We start from the raw sequence: 15827 nt of genomic DNA, 5'->3' as shown, positions 1-15827 counted from the left end.
AATCCTTAAATAAATATTTAATTTTATAATATCCAAATGTAAGAGGGAGAGGGCAGAATGAGCAGAACAAGAGTGAGAGAGAGAATGAGCCCACTAGTAAAATGAATTCACTAGCGTGAGCAAGAGAGAGAGAAAACAACCATATAAAGAGAAAAATATGAGTTTTACACTCATGTGGCGTTTTTTGTTTTTTGTACATTTTCCGCACCTACGGCGAAGCCGATTGTCGTCTCCTGCTTTCAATGTCGTAAGGCTGCGAAATAGAAGCAGCGGTTAAGGGGACCCGCACTGTCTAATGGCACTTACAGACGTGGGAGATAGAGGTCGTCGGGGAACGGGTGGAGCGGGAGTGCGGTACAAAACCGCGGTTGTGAAAAGAGGCAAAGAGGAGCGAGTCAGAAGCAATCCCGTCTCCGTTCATCGCACGCCTTCCGCGGGCATTATATAAGTATCTGCTCCTTCACGCCTTTCTCGTATATCCCATTTCCTCTCCAGTCTGCGGCCAAATCGTCGGTTTCTGTCGTGCATCAACTCTCCTTGACGAACCGTGAGTCCTCTCTCGCAGAACTCTTTCTTGTCTTTCTTGTTTGGTCGTATTCTACTTCTTTGTTGTGGTTGTTTCGGTTGAGATCTGGATCTGGTCTCTGGTGGTTTTTTCTTAGTGTAGAGATTTATCTTAATCTTGGTAAATAGGTCATGTCTGTTTGGATTTTACGTTATTGATAAAAAATGATAGCAGAGACTGCTTTCATTGAGTTCGCATTGGCTATTCTGCCTGAGCTTGACCGGATCTGGCTTTCTTTCCCTCTTTGATTTTTAGATCGTTATTTGGTCTCTTTTCCTCTTTAGTTCGATTTCGATATTAGCCGCATTTGATCCGGCTTAGATCTGGTTTTTTAGATCTCATATGAAGGTTGCCCCCGCGCTTTTACTGTGGTCTGTATTTTGACCGTTTAATTTTTTTTCTTTTGAATATCTCGTCTTTTGTATAATGTCGTGAAAGTGCGTTCCCCTTGAACAGTCGCCTTTGTCACTCTTTTATTCTGTTTTTTGCTGTCGGAGATCTAAATTGTTGGGACGATAATGCCGTATTGCTTCGTCTATTTGATCTTTAAAGTAAGGGTTTATCCAGATCTTACGATGCTGAAATTGATAAATTGAATTTTTCAAGATTCTTTTGCATGATTTTGTTCTACAGTTAATTGTCTTATATTAGTTTAAACACTTTGCATCGGTCACCCTCTTTTTTAAGCCTTGGAAGGACAATTGATTTTTTTTGGAGGTAACTGTCTTCCTTGTGTAGAAAATTTGAACGGATGTCCCGTTCATTAGATATAGGTTTATTTTATTTTTTTCTTTTTCATAGTCTATTCTTTTGTTTGTGGTGTTCAGTTTATGCAGATTCTTGAACTGCTCATTTGTAGAACCTACTAGACGGTTCCTTAAATTGCATGGCCCAGAAAAGGAAATAATCTAACATGCAGATCTAGACGGTGGATTTTCTCTATTTTGATATTTTCAGATGCAGTTAAAAAATGTTTTCACTTGTCACTGTTCTCTTCTCTAATAGCTTTTCTTAATAGAGTAATCATAATTTTTTAGGTTTGAGCACTGTTTTCTATCAGTTATCATTTATTTTGGTTTAAGCGTTGGCATCTTTTATCCCCCCTAAAGCAATTGTTTTGCTCTCTTAAGTTTTTTGGCCTTTATTTCCCTATCTTATAGATTTTACTTATGTTTTTAGCTTTTTATGTACCCAATCCTATGGTGATCTATTTTTTGTAGTGGTCTATTTCTGTTTACTTGCCTGGGCAACCTATTTTTCTATGATCTTTAATCAATGTATTTAAGGAGATGGTGTTATACTGGTCGAAGATTGATGCCGGTGACATGAAGTTTGGCCTTATAAACCTGCTTAATATGAGATAACTAGCAAATAAATTCTCATTCTTCTCTCATATTGAATAGGAAGTTCGTTTTTTCTTCTCTCTTTTCTACCTGTGTGTATGTTCTACATCACAGTCTTGTTCACATAATTGTGAATTTTTGTTGGACTATCTGAAATCCCGTTGAATCTGATCCGATAGCCTATTCATACAATTTGTCTTCAAATGAGTTACTTTATGAGTCAATTTCTTCAAATCTCTTATTGTGTAAGTGTGTATTTCAGTTACTGATTGACTGACTTGTTCCAAGATCAATTAAAAGAGAGATATCTAATGAGGCTAGAAAGGAGGATATGCATGTAGTAGATTTCAAGAAAGGACATGGCTTGGTTGATATGGTGGTGATGGTTGTGATAATTTATCTGTTATCTACTTTTATCTTCATGAATATAACTTGTTCTAATTTGTTTTCTGTAGACAGATGGACACCTTTTTGTTTACCTCAGAGTCTGTAAATGAGGGCCACCCTGACAAGCTCTGTGACCAAGTCTCAGATGCTATCCTCGATGCATGCCTTGAACAAGACCCTGAAAGCAAGGTTGCCTGTGAGACTTGCACAAAGACAAACATGGTCATGGTCTTTGGTGAGATAACCACCAAGGCCCAGGTCAATTATGAGAAAATTGTACGTGACACATGCCGTAACATTGGATTCGTGTCTGAGGATGTAGGCCTTGATGCTGACAAGTGCAAGGTCCTCGTTTTCATTGAACAACAGAGCCCTGACATTGCTCAGGGTGTACATGGCCACCTCACTAAGAAGCCCGAGGAGATTGGAGCTGGTGATCAGGGCCACATGTTTGGCTATGCCACAGATGAGACCCCTGAATTGATGCCTCTCACCCATGTTCTTGCAACCAAGCTTGGGGCTCGGTTGACTGAGGTTCGCAAGAATGGGACCTGCCCCTGGGTTCGCCCTGATGGAAAAACTCAGGTTACTGTTGAGTACCGTAATGAGAGTGGAGCAATGGTTCCCATTAGAGTTCACACCATCCTCATTTCAACACAACACGACGAGTCAGTGACCAATGAACAGATTGCTCAGGACTTGAAGGAACATGTGATCAAGCTTGTTGTCCCTGCTAAGTACCTTGATGACGAAACCATCTTCCACCTTAACCCATCAGGACGGTTTGTCATTGGTGGACCTCATGGTGATGCTGGACTCACCGGGCGCAAAATCATTATTGACACCTATGGAGGGTGGGGTGCACATGGAGGAGGGGCCTTCTCCGGTAAGGACCCAACCAAGGTTGACCGTAGCGGTGCCTACATCGTGCGGCAGGCTGCAAAGAGTATTGTTGCTTCAGGTCTTGCAAGGCGCTGCATTGTGCAGGTCTCCTATGCAATTGGAGTGCCAGAGCCACTGTCCGTGTTTGTTGACACATACAAGACGGGGAAGATCCCAGACAATGAAATTCTCACTCTGATCAAGGAAAGCTTTGATTTCAGACCAGGGATGATTGCCATCAAATTGGATCTGAAGAGAGGAGGAAACTTTCGGTTCCAGAAAACTGCAGCTTATGGCCATTTTGGACGTGATGACCCTGATTTCACCTGGGAGACTGTGAAGTACCTCAAATGGGATAAGGCTTAAGTATGCATGAGGTTTGGTTGAATATCTTCTTGGCGGTTGATTTGTTTTTGTGCTTCTTTAATTTTTCAATGAGCAAAAGTAAGGAGAGGAGACACTCTGAGACCTGGTCATCTGGTCACATGCTGATGCTCTTTTTTTTTTTTTTTTTTTTGTCTCTCTCTCTCTCTCTCTCTCTCTCTCTCTCTCTCTCTCTCCCTCCCTCTTGTTGTGCCTTTTGATCTTTGAGTATCGAAATTCTATAAAGTGTCATTTCAATAGTGAAGAACATAGCCTATACGGCCAGAATTCCCAATTAAATAGCATAACAGATTTAATAATAAGTTTGGGAATCTCTCTGCAATTAAAAATTACAGATTTAGAATATTCTGTATCAAAAATTCAAGAAGAAGTAAAATTACTTAAAAATAAAGTTGGAAATTTATCAGAAAATTTAGACTATTTAAAAACAAGTAAAGGAACTCAAAACTTAGATAAGGAAATCGAATCTATTACACAAAAACTAAGAGCCATAAAAATAGATCAACCTAGAACTAGTATAAGTAAAAAACCATGGCTATTTCTAGGAGAAGTACCACAGAAGAAATGACAAGTTCTTTCAGAAATTTGAATATTTTAGATAGAATTACAGGAAGAAGTAGTTCTTCTCAACACCAAGATATCCAACTAGACGACATAATAGATGTAGATCAAGATTTAACTATTTTTAGTAATAATCAACTGAATCTTTTAAATCCCAGACAACTGTACCGAACTGGACCATTGACTTTCCATTCAGGGTTATTTAGACATTATAGGGAACTTCAGATTAGTTGCGTAGGTCAAGACTCAGTAAATGTTAATTTAATAGCAGAACAAGCTTTTAAAGAAATAAAAAAGATTTATTCGCTAATACATTTAGGACTTATTGTTATTGGAATCAAAGGATTAGGAAGGAAACATTTAGGAACAAAAACCTTACTTAGTATCTATGATGATAGATGGGCAGACCCCAAAAAAGCCATGTTAGGCATTACAGAAATTGATATGAACCAGAACGGAGGTATCTTCTACTGTTCTCCAGACTTCCTTTTAGGATTACATGATTTTAAGAAATATATAAAAATAGGGATTCAAACTAAAGGATATGATTCCTTTGTAGGAAATAACCTTTTATTATGTATAGGATTTTTAGGAAGATGTACCAGTTCCAGCACAACTAGGTTCAAGATTAAAATTGATGATGTAGTTAATTTAATTGGTAACAAAGGCATTAAACTATTAAAACCCATAAAATTTGCTCCAGAAGAATTAGCTGGTTTAGACTGGAACCTGAAATTTAGAGAAGAAAAAATTATTAGTCCAGAAGAAAGCCTAATGTATACAGATACGAAAGGTAATGTGAATATTAGATTTAATAGTTATGAACAAAGAAATACAGAAGAAACTGAATCAATTTCTAGTGAAAATTATGACTTAGTTAATATAGAAAATGAAATAAAACTAGATGAGATCATTTATCCAAAAGAATTAGAATTACATCTGTCAGAAAGAGAACTATTACACTTAGAAGAAGACCTCATAAAAAACAAAAGAATAAAAGAGGAAGAATATTTATATTATGACCAAGAATTAAACATTAGGATTGGTACTATGCCTTTAACTCCTTCGGAAGCAGACATATCCAGCATAAAAGATTTTATGGAAGCTGGAAGCTCGTCAGTCAATAATCCTCATAATTACACAACTTACCCTACTCCTCCTCCCAGAGAAGTTTTTCATTCAGGAAATATGCCTAGAATACCATATACAGAATCCATAACCTTAGAAAAACCAGTACATCCTCGAGGTAAAAGAAAGGATGTAGAAAGACCTATTACTTTCCAAGACAAAGGAAAAGGTAAAATCCTTAACCTATCCGCACATGATCCTCAAGAATGGACTACTGTGCTAGACCTTTGGAAAAACCAGGTAGTCTCAGACTATATTCAACATTTCCAATCTCAAGATGTAGAAGAAATGTATAGATATTTAGAAACTTTTTTAGGAGAAAGTACTAAAGCCCTTTGGGAAAGCTACAAAAGATACAATCCAACAGAATTTGGTCAACTAATGAGCTTAGGGCCAAATCCTTATAATTTTGTCAATAAGATATTCCAATTAGTTACAGGAGAAGACCCGAATTTAGGATCCATAACTCTCCAAAGAGATGCTGTAATACATTTAGAACAATTAAGTCTTTATAATTACAAATATGTTAAAAAATTCTTACAAGATTATTTTTATTATACATGCATTTCTGGAAATGCCTTTAATAAAGACTTAGGCATAAAACTATTTCGCAAATTACCAGGAGCCTTAGGAAAGGAAATTTATGAAAAATGGCAAAAAATAGAAGAACCTAATCCTAACAGTGTTTTTTCTATAGGACAGCGAACAAAATTTATTATGCAAATTTTACAAGAAAAATGTACAGACATCCAGATCCAAAGACAACTTAAAGGAGATGATTTTGGATTCTGTAAACAGATATATACAGCCCAAGCTTATGGACTTAAAGAAAAACCCAAACCTAGAAAATCTAGTAAATTTAGAAAATAATATTTTATTAGGAGATCTAAAAGCAGAAAACCTTATCTAAACAAAGAAAGACATGTTCGCCGTTTTAATCCCAAAAGAACATATAAAAACAAATTAAATTGTTATATTTGTGGTCAGACTGAACATCTTGCTAATACATGTCCTAAAAGACAAAATATTAACTCCATAAGATCAACCTTAGTAGAAAATGTACAACAAGACCTAATTGAAGTAGACGAATACATGTCTGATACTGAATCTATTTACAGTATAGTTAGTCTTCCTACCATAGGAACAGCCTCAGACTCTGACTCAGATTTAGACCTTATCTTAGATCTAAATGATGAAGAATATCACATAGATCTAATGGACACAACCCAAGACTGCTCCCATAATTGGTTATGGTTTACTGGATTAGATAGTAATCCCTGTTTCCAATGTAAATGGTATCCTAGCAAAAAGCAGCGTGCCAAATGCGCTTTATGCTTTATCGAAGCCTGTTTACCCTGTCTTAATCAGCTAGGTATCCAACCAACCTCCACTACCCAGACAGATAAGATATCTTCCACTAAGATAGAAATACTTTCCCGCAAAATCAGCAACTGTGAAGATGAGATTGTTTTATTAAAGCACCGATTAGACGCCCTCGAACAAGACTCTTATGATGGGATCACAGTTACCCCTTCACCTACTCCAGATGTTTCTTTTGTCTGTAACCAAGACAAGTCCTTTTCCAGTATCCTTATCAGAGCCAAACTTACTTTTCCAGATAAGCATTCCATTGTCCTTGATGCTTTAGTAGATTCTGGATGTACCAAGTGTATAATTCATAGACGTCTCGTCCCTCGTCATTATATTAAGCATACCACTAAGACTGTCATGAGTCAACAGGTAGATGGCGCTTATAACCCTTACACTCAATATATAGATAATGGCCAAATCCAATTTTTCACCAATTGTTCTACCTTCTCGGCTTCTTATCCTTTACCTCTTACATGGGTCCGAGATCTTAAACTCAAAGTAGACTTTATCCTTGGTCTCAACTTTATTCTCCATAATAATGGCTCTCTAACCATTTCTCGAGACTATCTCCATTTTCATAAAAATTCTAGTATTGTCCCTGTCACCACTACCTATTCTCCTACCATCATCCCTTCTGTTTCAGCGGAGCGTGGTGGCCCCTCAACAACCAAAAACACTTCTTGTCAATGTCCAATATTAGGAAGCTGTAAACAAACAACTCCTCCAGCCACTTTAGCAGCTTTAGCTCAACACGTAGAAACCACTCTAGAAAAAATAGATAATAAACTCCTATGTTACGAAGATATTGTTGACGTTCCCGTCACTTTAGGAGACACATCAACCCTAACAGAAACATCAGAAGCCGGAATAATTACAGTACCTAGCTCTCCAGAATATTTAGAAGAAGCTATGGAAGAAACAGAAGACTTTGAAGACTGGATTGAAAGAATGATAGAATTAGATTATACCTTTCTAGACACAGAAAAGTTATATTTAGAAATAGTAAATATTAATCATAAAGATAAGCACCAATTACAACAAATTATAGACAAACTGGATCAGTTAGAATATTTTGGGGAGAATCCTTTAAAATATTGGGAAAACAACCATATTCAGTGTAGATTAGAACTGTTAAATCCAAGTTACATAGTAAAAACAGCAAACATAGAAGCCACTAATTTAGACAAAGAAGATTTTAAAATGCATATTAGTGAATTATTAAAATTAGGAATAATTAGAAAATCTATCAGCCCCCATAGATCAGCCGCCTTTATAGTTAGAAAACATAGTGAACAAAAAAGAGGGAAGTCAAGAATGGTAATCAATTATAAAAGACTAAATGACAATACAGTAACTGATAGTTATAATATTCCAGATAAAACTCAATTAATTAACAAAATCCAAGACAAAAAGATTTTTAGTAAATTTGACTGTAAATCAGGCTTTTGGCAAATCAAAATGCACCCAGATAGTATAGAATGGACAGCCTTTACATGCCCAGAAGGACATTTTGAATGGTTAGTCATGCCTTTTGGTTTAAAGAATGCTCCAGCAATTTTCCAGAGAAAAATGGATAACATATTTAAGAAATATGACAATTTTGTATTAGTCTATATAGATGATATCTTAGTGTTTAGCAAAAACATTGAAGATCATATAGGGCATTTACAATTAGTTTTAGCTACTTTCATGCAGGAAGGCATAATCATTAGCAAAACAAAAATTGAATTATTCAAAGAATATATAAAGTTTTTAGGAGTCAATATAGGCCAAGGCCAGATTGAATTACAAGACCATATTTCAAAGAAAATCCTAGAAATGCCGGATGATCTGTCCGATACAAAACAATTACAAAAATTCCTAGGATTAGTTAACTATGCTAGACCCTTCTTAAAAGACATAGGAAAATTAATAGGACCTTTGTATAGCAAAACCTCTCCTACAGGACAAAAATTCTTTAACCAAGAAGATAAGAATTTAGTCAAAAAAGTAAAAGACAAAGTAAAAACTTTATCAAAATTACAAATGCCTCTAGATTCGGACTATCTTATCATAGAAACAGATGGCAGCAATTTAGGCTGGGGTGGTGTATTGATAGCAAAACCCCACCAGTATAGCAGTAAAGAAGAAGAAAGAATTTGTAGTTATGCTAGCGGCAAATTCAAAGAGAAAGGAAATATGAGTAGCATTGACTCAGAAATATTAGCAGTAATTTACTCTTTAGAAGCATTCAGACTTTTTATTATTAATAAATCTGAATTTACTTTAAGAACTGATTGTGAAGCCATAGTAAAATATTTTCAAAAAAGTAAAGAAAATAAGATTAGCCGAAGAAGGTGGTTAAATTTAGTAGATATTATTACTGGTAATGGATATAAAGTAGTTTTTGAACATATAAAAGGGAAAAATAATAGCCTTGCAGACTCTTTAAGTAGAAGATTTTTTGATCAAAAATTCATTTCTTGACAGATGGATTTTCCGTCGCATTCTCGGCCCCCTTCGTCATCCAGATATAATACTTATGGTCAAGAATTTTTATCTTTTGGTAGTCAAAAGTTAGTAGTTTTTCCAAAATCAAATATTACTTTTAAGACTTTACCTACAGTCACCGTTACTAAAGAAGAACAATGTCTCCTAGACAACCTTTGGTTAGCTTATCAAAGAGTCCCTAAAGATCAAAAATATTTTCTTGCTAGTCTTAATGGTCTCTCAGAATATTTTACTCAGAAAAAGAAAGGCTTCAATTTTTATGTCGTATTCCAAGGTCATACTCCAGGAGTTTTTCATTCCTGGACAGAAGTAGTCTCCAGTATTCAGAACTTCCAAAGACCAGTGTACAAAGGATTTAACAACTTACAAGAAGCCCTTGAAGCAGCAAATCTCACTATTGGAACAAATTATTATATTGCTCCTTCTCTCAGACACATTAGAGAAGACCAGGTTACGTACAGCGTAGCCAAAGACACCAAAAAGATTATTTTCTGTGATCATTGTGAGACCCTTACGAAGACTATTCAAAGATTGAATGAAAAAAGGAGGTTATTAGAAGAAAAGAATGATTTTCAAAAAGAATATATAGAAACATTAGAAAAAGAAAACAGGATGTGGAAAGCCAAGGCAACAGGTACTTTTTGTACCCAGATCCCTACTAGTGAGGGGCATTCACTAGCTAGTCCGGCTCAAACGGCAGCCGGTAAAGACATCTCAAGTCCGTTGATGGCTGGGCATTTGCCAAAAATGCCAAAAGAAAAAGAAGAAAAAGAAAAAGAAAAAGGAAATCAGACTGTGATAGAAAAAGATGAGATAAAAAAGATGATGGATGAATATTTTACGGAATATTTAAAAGAACAAGGTTATGAAAGAAAAAGTTCTCCAGATTCTTCCAGCAAGACAGACTCTACAGGAACACAGACGTTACAATGCTATTCACAAGAAGAAGAAGAAGATTATGACTTTGATTCTGAAGCCATCTAGAATCTGATTACTCTGGACGGAAAATAAAATAGAAAAGACTAAATAGAAAAGAGACTGGTTAGAAAAGACACCATAACTTGCCAAAAGATTGTCCAAGATTACACGCAAGATTTTTTGACTTTGTACCTAAAGAAGACAAGCTCAGAAGATTTTCCAAGACTTTTGTGCCTAAAGATAAGAAGATAAGCTCCAGCAGCAAAAGATAAGAAGATAAGCTCCACCAGCAACTTGACAGAATAGAGATCCAGACAAGCTATGGCGTGCAAGAAAAACTTTTTGTACAATTTGCTTTTTGTACAGTTTACTTTATGTCTACCTCATGTACTGTGTACTTTATGTCATGTACTGTAAAAAGTTTGGTTAGTAACCAAACACCGAACACCTGGCAAAGCAATCACTGTCGATGGGGCCCAATGAGCACCCGAGTGATTCCCTTTGCTTGCTTGTGTCGGCAAAGTTTGGCTATAAATAGCCTCATTTGTAACTCAGATGATATGAATGAAAGAGTTGTTTGAGCATACTACTTTGCTGCTTACGATGACTTTCATGGCCTCTCTTCTTGTTCTGTAGTTCTCTCTCTTGCAAATCCTAGTAAGTTTCCATCTGCTTCTTTCTCAATTTCTTAAGTTCTTTTCGGGACCTTCCTTCGGGTTTCTCCTGCTCCTTTCTCTGTGATACTTCTGGCTAACTTCAAGTTCATCTTAGGCTAACAGTAAAAGCATTGTGTAATCCTTTGAGGGTTCACGGTCCTGAGTTCCATGTGTTGCCCGTATATGTCTTCTGTGACCAAGGGCTTATTGTTTGTGGAATGTTGACGGAGCCCGTGCCCAAAGCTTATGGCTAGGAAAGCACACACCTCTGTTAGTCCTAAGTGGTGAGACCAGTTCGGAAGAAGAACATGAGAAAGAGTATGGAGATCCCTCAGGAAGTTTTGCTATTATAAGTTTCCGTTGTTTATAAATTCCCGTTGTTAGTTTTCATGATAATTCTGTTCGTCACTCTTGGTATTGTTGTTCTTGCTCTAGTCCTTACTGCTTTTGTTGTCTGCTAAAAATTAAGTAGTCACAGATTGGGTATATTAGGCTGGAATACCGCTGGGTGAGGGTTTTACCCTGACAGCCGCCTCTGCTCCCAACAGGCCTCTGTCTGAAGGGACCAAGCGTCGCTCCCGGAGGCTACAACGCCGCCGTACCCTTTCTTATGTTCATTTGGCTTGTTTTCTTCTTTCTTCATCAGGTTGCTAGACTTGTTCTGTTATATTTGCCTACTGTTTATATATATCTTGCCTTGTTTTATAAGACTTTACAAAAGTACGCTTTCATTTTTACATAATAGGTATATTTTCTACTATTTGGTTTTTACTTATTATTTGTTTAAGACTTTTTGAATATTTTGTTTGGATTCCTCAGTGTTTAGAAGAATTATTAGAATCTGATATTTTCTTATTTATTACTATCATACTAAAGTGCTTAGAAAAAATATATGCTCTTTGTTAATATTGCCTTAGTAATAGTCTTTAGCAATCTTGTAATTTTTAGTTTTATCTGTTTTATTCTATCCTTAAATAATTATATTAGAATATTTGAAACTCCTAGGCCTATTATAATCCCTAGACCACCCAGAAGACAAATAGTAAGAAGAATAAATTCACCAGAACTGAATAATCCTGATTAAAACCTGAATACTCCAGGTAAAAAAGAATAATCTCTCTCTCTCTCTCTCTCTCTCTCTCTCTCTCTCTCTCTCTCTCTCTCTCTCTCTCTCTCTCTCTCTCTCTCTCTCTCTCTCTCTCTCCCTCCCTCTTGTTGTGCCTTTTGATCTTTGAGTATCGAAATTGTTTCTATCGTTTTGGCTGGATGGGTATGAGTATCATAGTCACACTTCCCATTTTGAGTATTGAGGGAAAGAGATGTCCAACTGTATAATTATGGGAACATGACATGGAGTTTAATTAAAACTGTGAATGTTGTTAGACAAAGGAACAAGTGCATTTCTTAGTTGTCTAAAATTAGACAATGTCTCCATATGTGTAGTTCCTGGAATGGCCCCTTCTCTCTTTAGTGGGTAAAATCAATAATATGGTAAAATCAAATGAAATAATGTCAAAATTACTAGTTTAGAAATGTCAAAAAAATAAAATAAAAGCATCTAATCATATTAAAAAGAGAGAGCTTAAAACAATATCAGTCACATTCAGTCTGAGATGACCTTGTCCTAAAGGTTAGGTTGTGTGTCCTCAAGGTTAGGGTCGAACCAATTTTCTCCCTTTTTTTTTTTTTGTTTGGCTTCTTCTTTGTCACTTGATCTTTCTGGCCTCCTATAGGTTAGGGTTTCTCTGTTCTTCTAATGAAGGGAATAGATAATAATTCAAATAGTATGACATAGACCCGTTTGCTGGGTTGACCCAGCAAGGTCTGGTTCGGGTTGGGCTAGCGACAAGGAGGTATTGTCGTGGCAACAGAGTGCGGCCCTTTCGAATTGGTTTCAGGCATCAGATGGAAACCAAAAAGCTTACCAGCTGTCTCTTGAACCTTTCTTCGATTACCAAAGACAATAGAGAGACTATCAAACGGCGAGCCCGCTACGGGATTTTCTGAAAAAAGTAATGGCAAAATTTGTATCTCGGTATGGAAATGCCAGCGATGGAGCAACACAAAAGATCAATCCCAATATTCGAAAACTTCTCATGCCAGCGAAGGAGACTGTCATAGACTTTTCGAACAGAGATAAGTCCCGAGAGTACTTTCCGAACAGGGGAGGATCAAATGTATTTTCAGCAGTTTATGCGGCAGAGACGATTTCAGACGATCAACAATGCAGTGATGGTGGATAATTTTTCCAAAGTAAGAAACATCTCCGGAATCTAATGCCCCAAAGAGATGAGCATGAGAAGATAATAAGAAGCAGCAAATTCCCATCTCATCAGCGCAACCATAAATAACTCCCGAAATTAATAGGAGCAAAAACAAGAGAAGCATCCGAAATAAACAGGTGAAGAAACAGAGATGAAACCAGCAACTTCCAGTCTATCAGATTATCAGCCATAATACCCCGGAGAAGCAGACAACGGACAAAGTAAAACTAGTAGTAATATCCCAGAAAAGCAACAATACAATGACAATGAAGGAAACTTTATGATCGATGATAAACTCATGTTAGCGAAAAAAAAACGATAAACAGAGTTGCGTAGCCAGTGATGAGAAGACTTTCCCGAATAAGAAACAGAAACTCGGGAGATAAATTTCGAAACAGCGTCCAAAACAGAAATAAGATCCCGATCTCGGTAGTTTCTTCTGTCAGGGTGCAGTAAAACAGTAGTGCCAAAAGATGAGAACGAAAATATTTTATCAGATTGCTGGCAGATGTTACCAGAAATACGTAGGCAGTAAACAAAATAGAGAAAAGATATTCTTAGAATAAAAACTCCATCAATATATAATATGTAATATTAAAATCTCAGTATAGTGGTGAAAATGTAAAGCAAATAACAGGTATAGGGATTGAAAAAAGAAAGAATAAAAAAGGTAGATATGAACCTAAACTACTATAGATCATAGATAAAAAAATGATCACATTAACTCAGTGCGTTGATCGAGTCAACTCACAAAACCTACTCTGATACCATGATCAATTTATGGAAAAGAGAAAAACTTCATTGACTTGATGTAATCAGAGTACATGGAACCCCTATTTATAATAGAGGAAAGTAGTAGAGTCAAATTACAATTAAACTACCCTTGTCCCAATTACACCCAAACTCTAACACTTAAAATAAGTCTTAGAATAATTAAATAACTCAACATAAATAGAAGATTAACATAATTAAAACACCTTTAAACTGAGACTCTTCTATGAGACCTCATTTTGTGATTCCTGTAAAATTCCACCATATAAGTTTTGGCTATGTGAGTCTTCTTACTTGAGAGTCTTGTTAGAGGCTTTCATATCTTCTCTTCAACACACACAACTTTAGTTTCTCAATTGTAACAGTCTTTGTCAACATATCAGCCAGATTTTGACTTCCTTGAATCTTTTCAAGTGCTAAGACTCCATCCTCTAGAGCCGATCTGATGTAGTGATAACACACATGTATGTGATTTTTTCTGATATGATAAATATAATTCTTTGCTAAATTAATAGCACTCTGACTGTCACAATACAACACATTCTTCCCATGTTTGAGACCTAATTATTCCCAGAAAGACTGCAACTATACCATCTCTTTGTTGGCTTCTATCACAACGACATATTCTGCCTCAATAGTGGAAATATCAACTATCATTTGCAACTTAGAGACCCAACTAACTGCTATACCGCCCAATATATACATATCCAGTGGTATTCTTCCTGCCATCAATGTCTTCAGCCATGTCATCTACATAACCCTGTAATCCCAAGTTTGACTTTCTGAAACATAAGGTTGAGTCTGCAGTGCCTCTCAAATACCTAAGAATCCATTTCACTACTTCCCAATGTTGTTTACCCGGATTACTCATAACTCCCACTACATGAGCTATGTCTGATCTAATGCACTCCATGACATACATGAGACTGCTAATAGCAGAAGCATAAGGCACATTGGTCATGTTGGCTCGCTTATGCTCTATCGAAGATGACTGATCCTTAGATAGTCTAAAGTGACTAGCCAAAGGAGTACTCACTGGTTTTGCATCATTCATGTTGAATCTGCTCAGCACCTTCTTTGTAAGCACCTAACCAATATAACCCAAAAGATCGGCCTGTTAGGTGCGGAAAACCAAATACTTAACACAGATCACCAACATATTCCAACACTCCCCTGCAAACCAAACCCCCGGGTTAAACCCAGGACAAATTCCAAATACAAATGCAAATGCAAAGTCCCCAAGCCAAACATGCGAATGCGTGGGGATTCGAAGGCGGGACGGGCAAAACCTGCTCTGATACCATGTAAGCACCTAACCAATACAAGCCAAAAGACCGGTCTATTAGGTGTGGAAAACCAAATACTTAACACAGATCACCAACATATTCCAACATTCTTCACATATTCTTCTTGTGATAGTTTCAAGACATCAATGTCTTTATTAATCCTCATCCCAAGGATTTGTTTTGCAACACCCAAATCCTTCATTACAAAATTCTTGGACAACTTCCTTTTCAACTTATCTATTTTTTATTTGCAAGTACCTGCTATCAACATGTTATCAACATATAGCAGTAGGATGATGTAGGAGTCATCAAACTTCTTCACATAACATGATCCGCCTGGCACCTCAAGAAACCATTACTACTCATAAAAGTGTCAAACTTCTTATACCATTGTCTTGGAGCTTGTGTAAGACCATACAAGCTCTTTTGAACTTTGCACCATTTTTTCCTTTCCCTGTGCTTTGAAACCCTGTGGTTGCATCATGTAATTTTTTTCCTCCAAATCACCATGAGGAAAGGATATCTTGACATCCAACTGCTTTAAGTGCAAGTCTTCATTTGCCACTAGTCCAAGCACTGTTCTAATAATAGTCAATTTCACTACTGGAGAGAAAATCTTAGTGTAGTTAATGCCTTCTTTTTGTTGAAAGCCCTTTACCACCAGTCTTGCCTTGTACCTCTTACTGCCATCATGTTCATCTTTTATTCGGTACACCCATTTATGCCTCAAGGCCTACTTCCCTTTTGGTAGCCCAGTCAACTGCCATGTTTGATTGGATAACAGTGAATCCATCTCATCCTTCATGGCCAACTCCTATTTG

The 15827-nt window shown here is 36.7% G+C and overlaps 1 protein-coding gene across 2 annotated transcripts; it reads left to right on the top strand.

The window, feature by feature from the left end:
- The first annotated feature begins 288 nt into the window (after nt 1–288).
- LOC137938890 (S-adenosylmethionine synthase 1) lies at nt 289–3696 on the top strand. 2 transcript variants are annotated; one of them, XM_068783987.1, is made up of 2 exons: nt 289–547; nt 2368–3696. In XM_068783987.1, the coding sequence occupies exon 2, from the start codon at nt 2368–2370 to the stop codon at nt 3541–3543; it is 1176 nt and encodes a 391-aa protein (XP_068640088.1). In that variant the 5' UTR covers nt 289–547; the 3' UTR covers nt 3544–3696. The 2 variants fall into 2 exon arrangements, with proteins under 2 accessions (XP_068640088.1, XP_068640087.1); XM_068783986.1 differs by having other exon boundaries at nt 2364–3696.
- The last annotated feature ends 12131 nt before the right edge of the window (nt 3697–15827 follow it).

The sequence above is a fragment of the Aristolochia californica genome, unplaced genomic scaffold, assembly GCF_029961685.1.
Source record: "Aristolochia californica isolate CCGP_79_NKW_82.1479 unplaced genomic scaffold, dmAriCali1.0.hap1 SCAF_8, whole genome shotgun sequence".
NCBI lineage: Eukaryota > Viridiplantae > Streptophyta > Magnoliopsida > Piperales > Aristolochiaceae > Aristolochia > Aristolochia californica.
The sequence above is the reverse complement of the archived record's forward strand: the minus strand, read 5'-3'. Positions and strand labels throughout refer to the sequence as shown.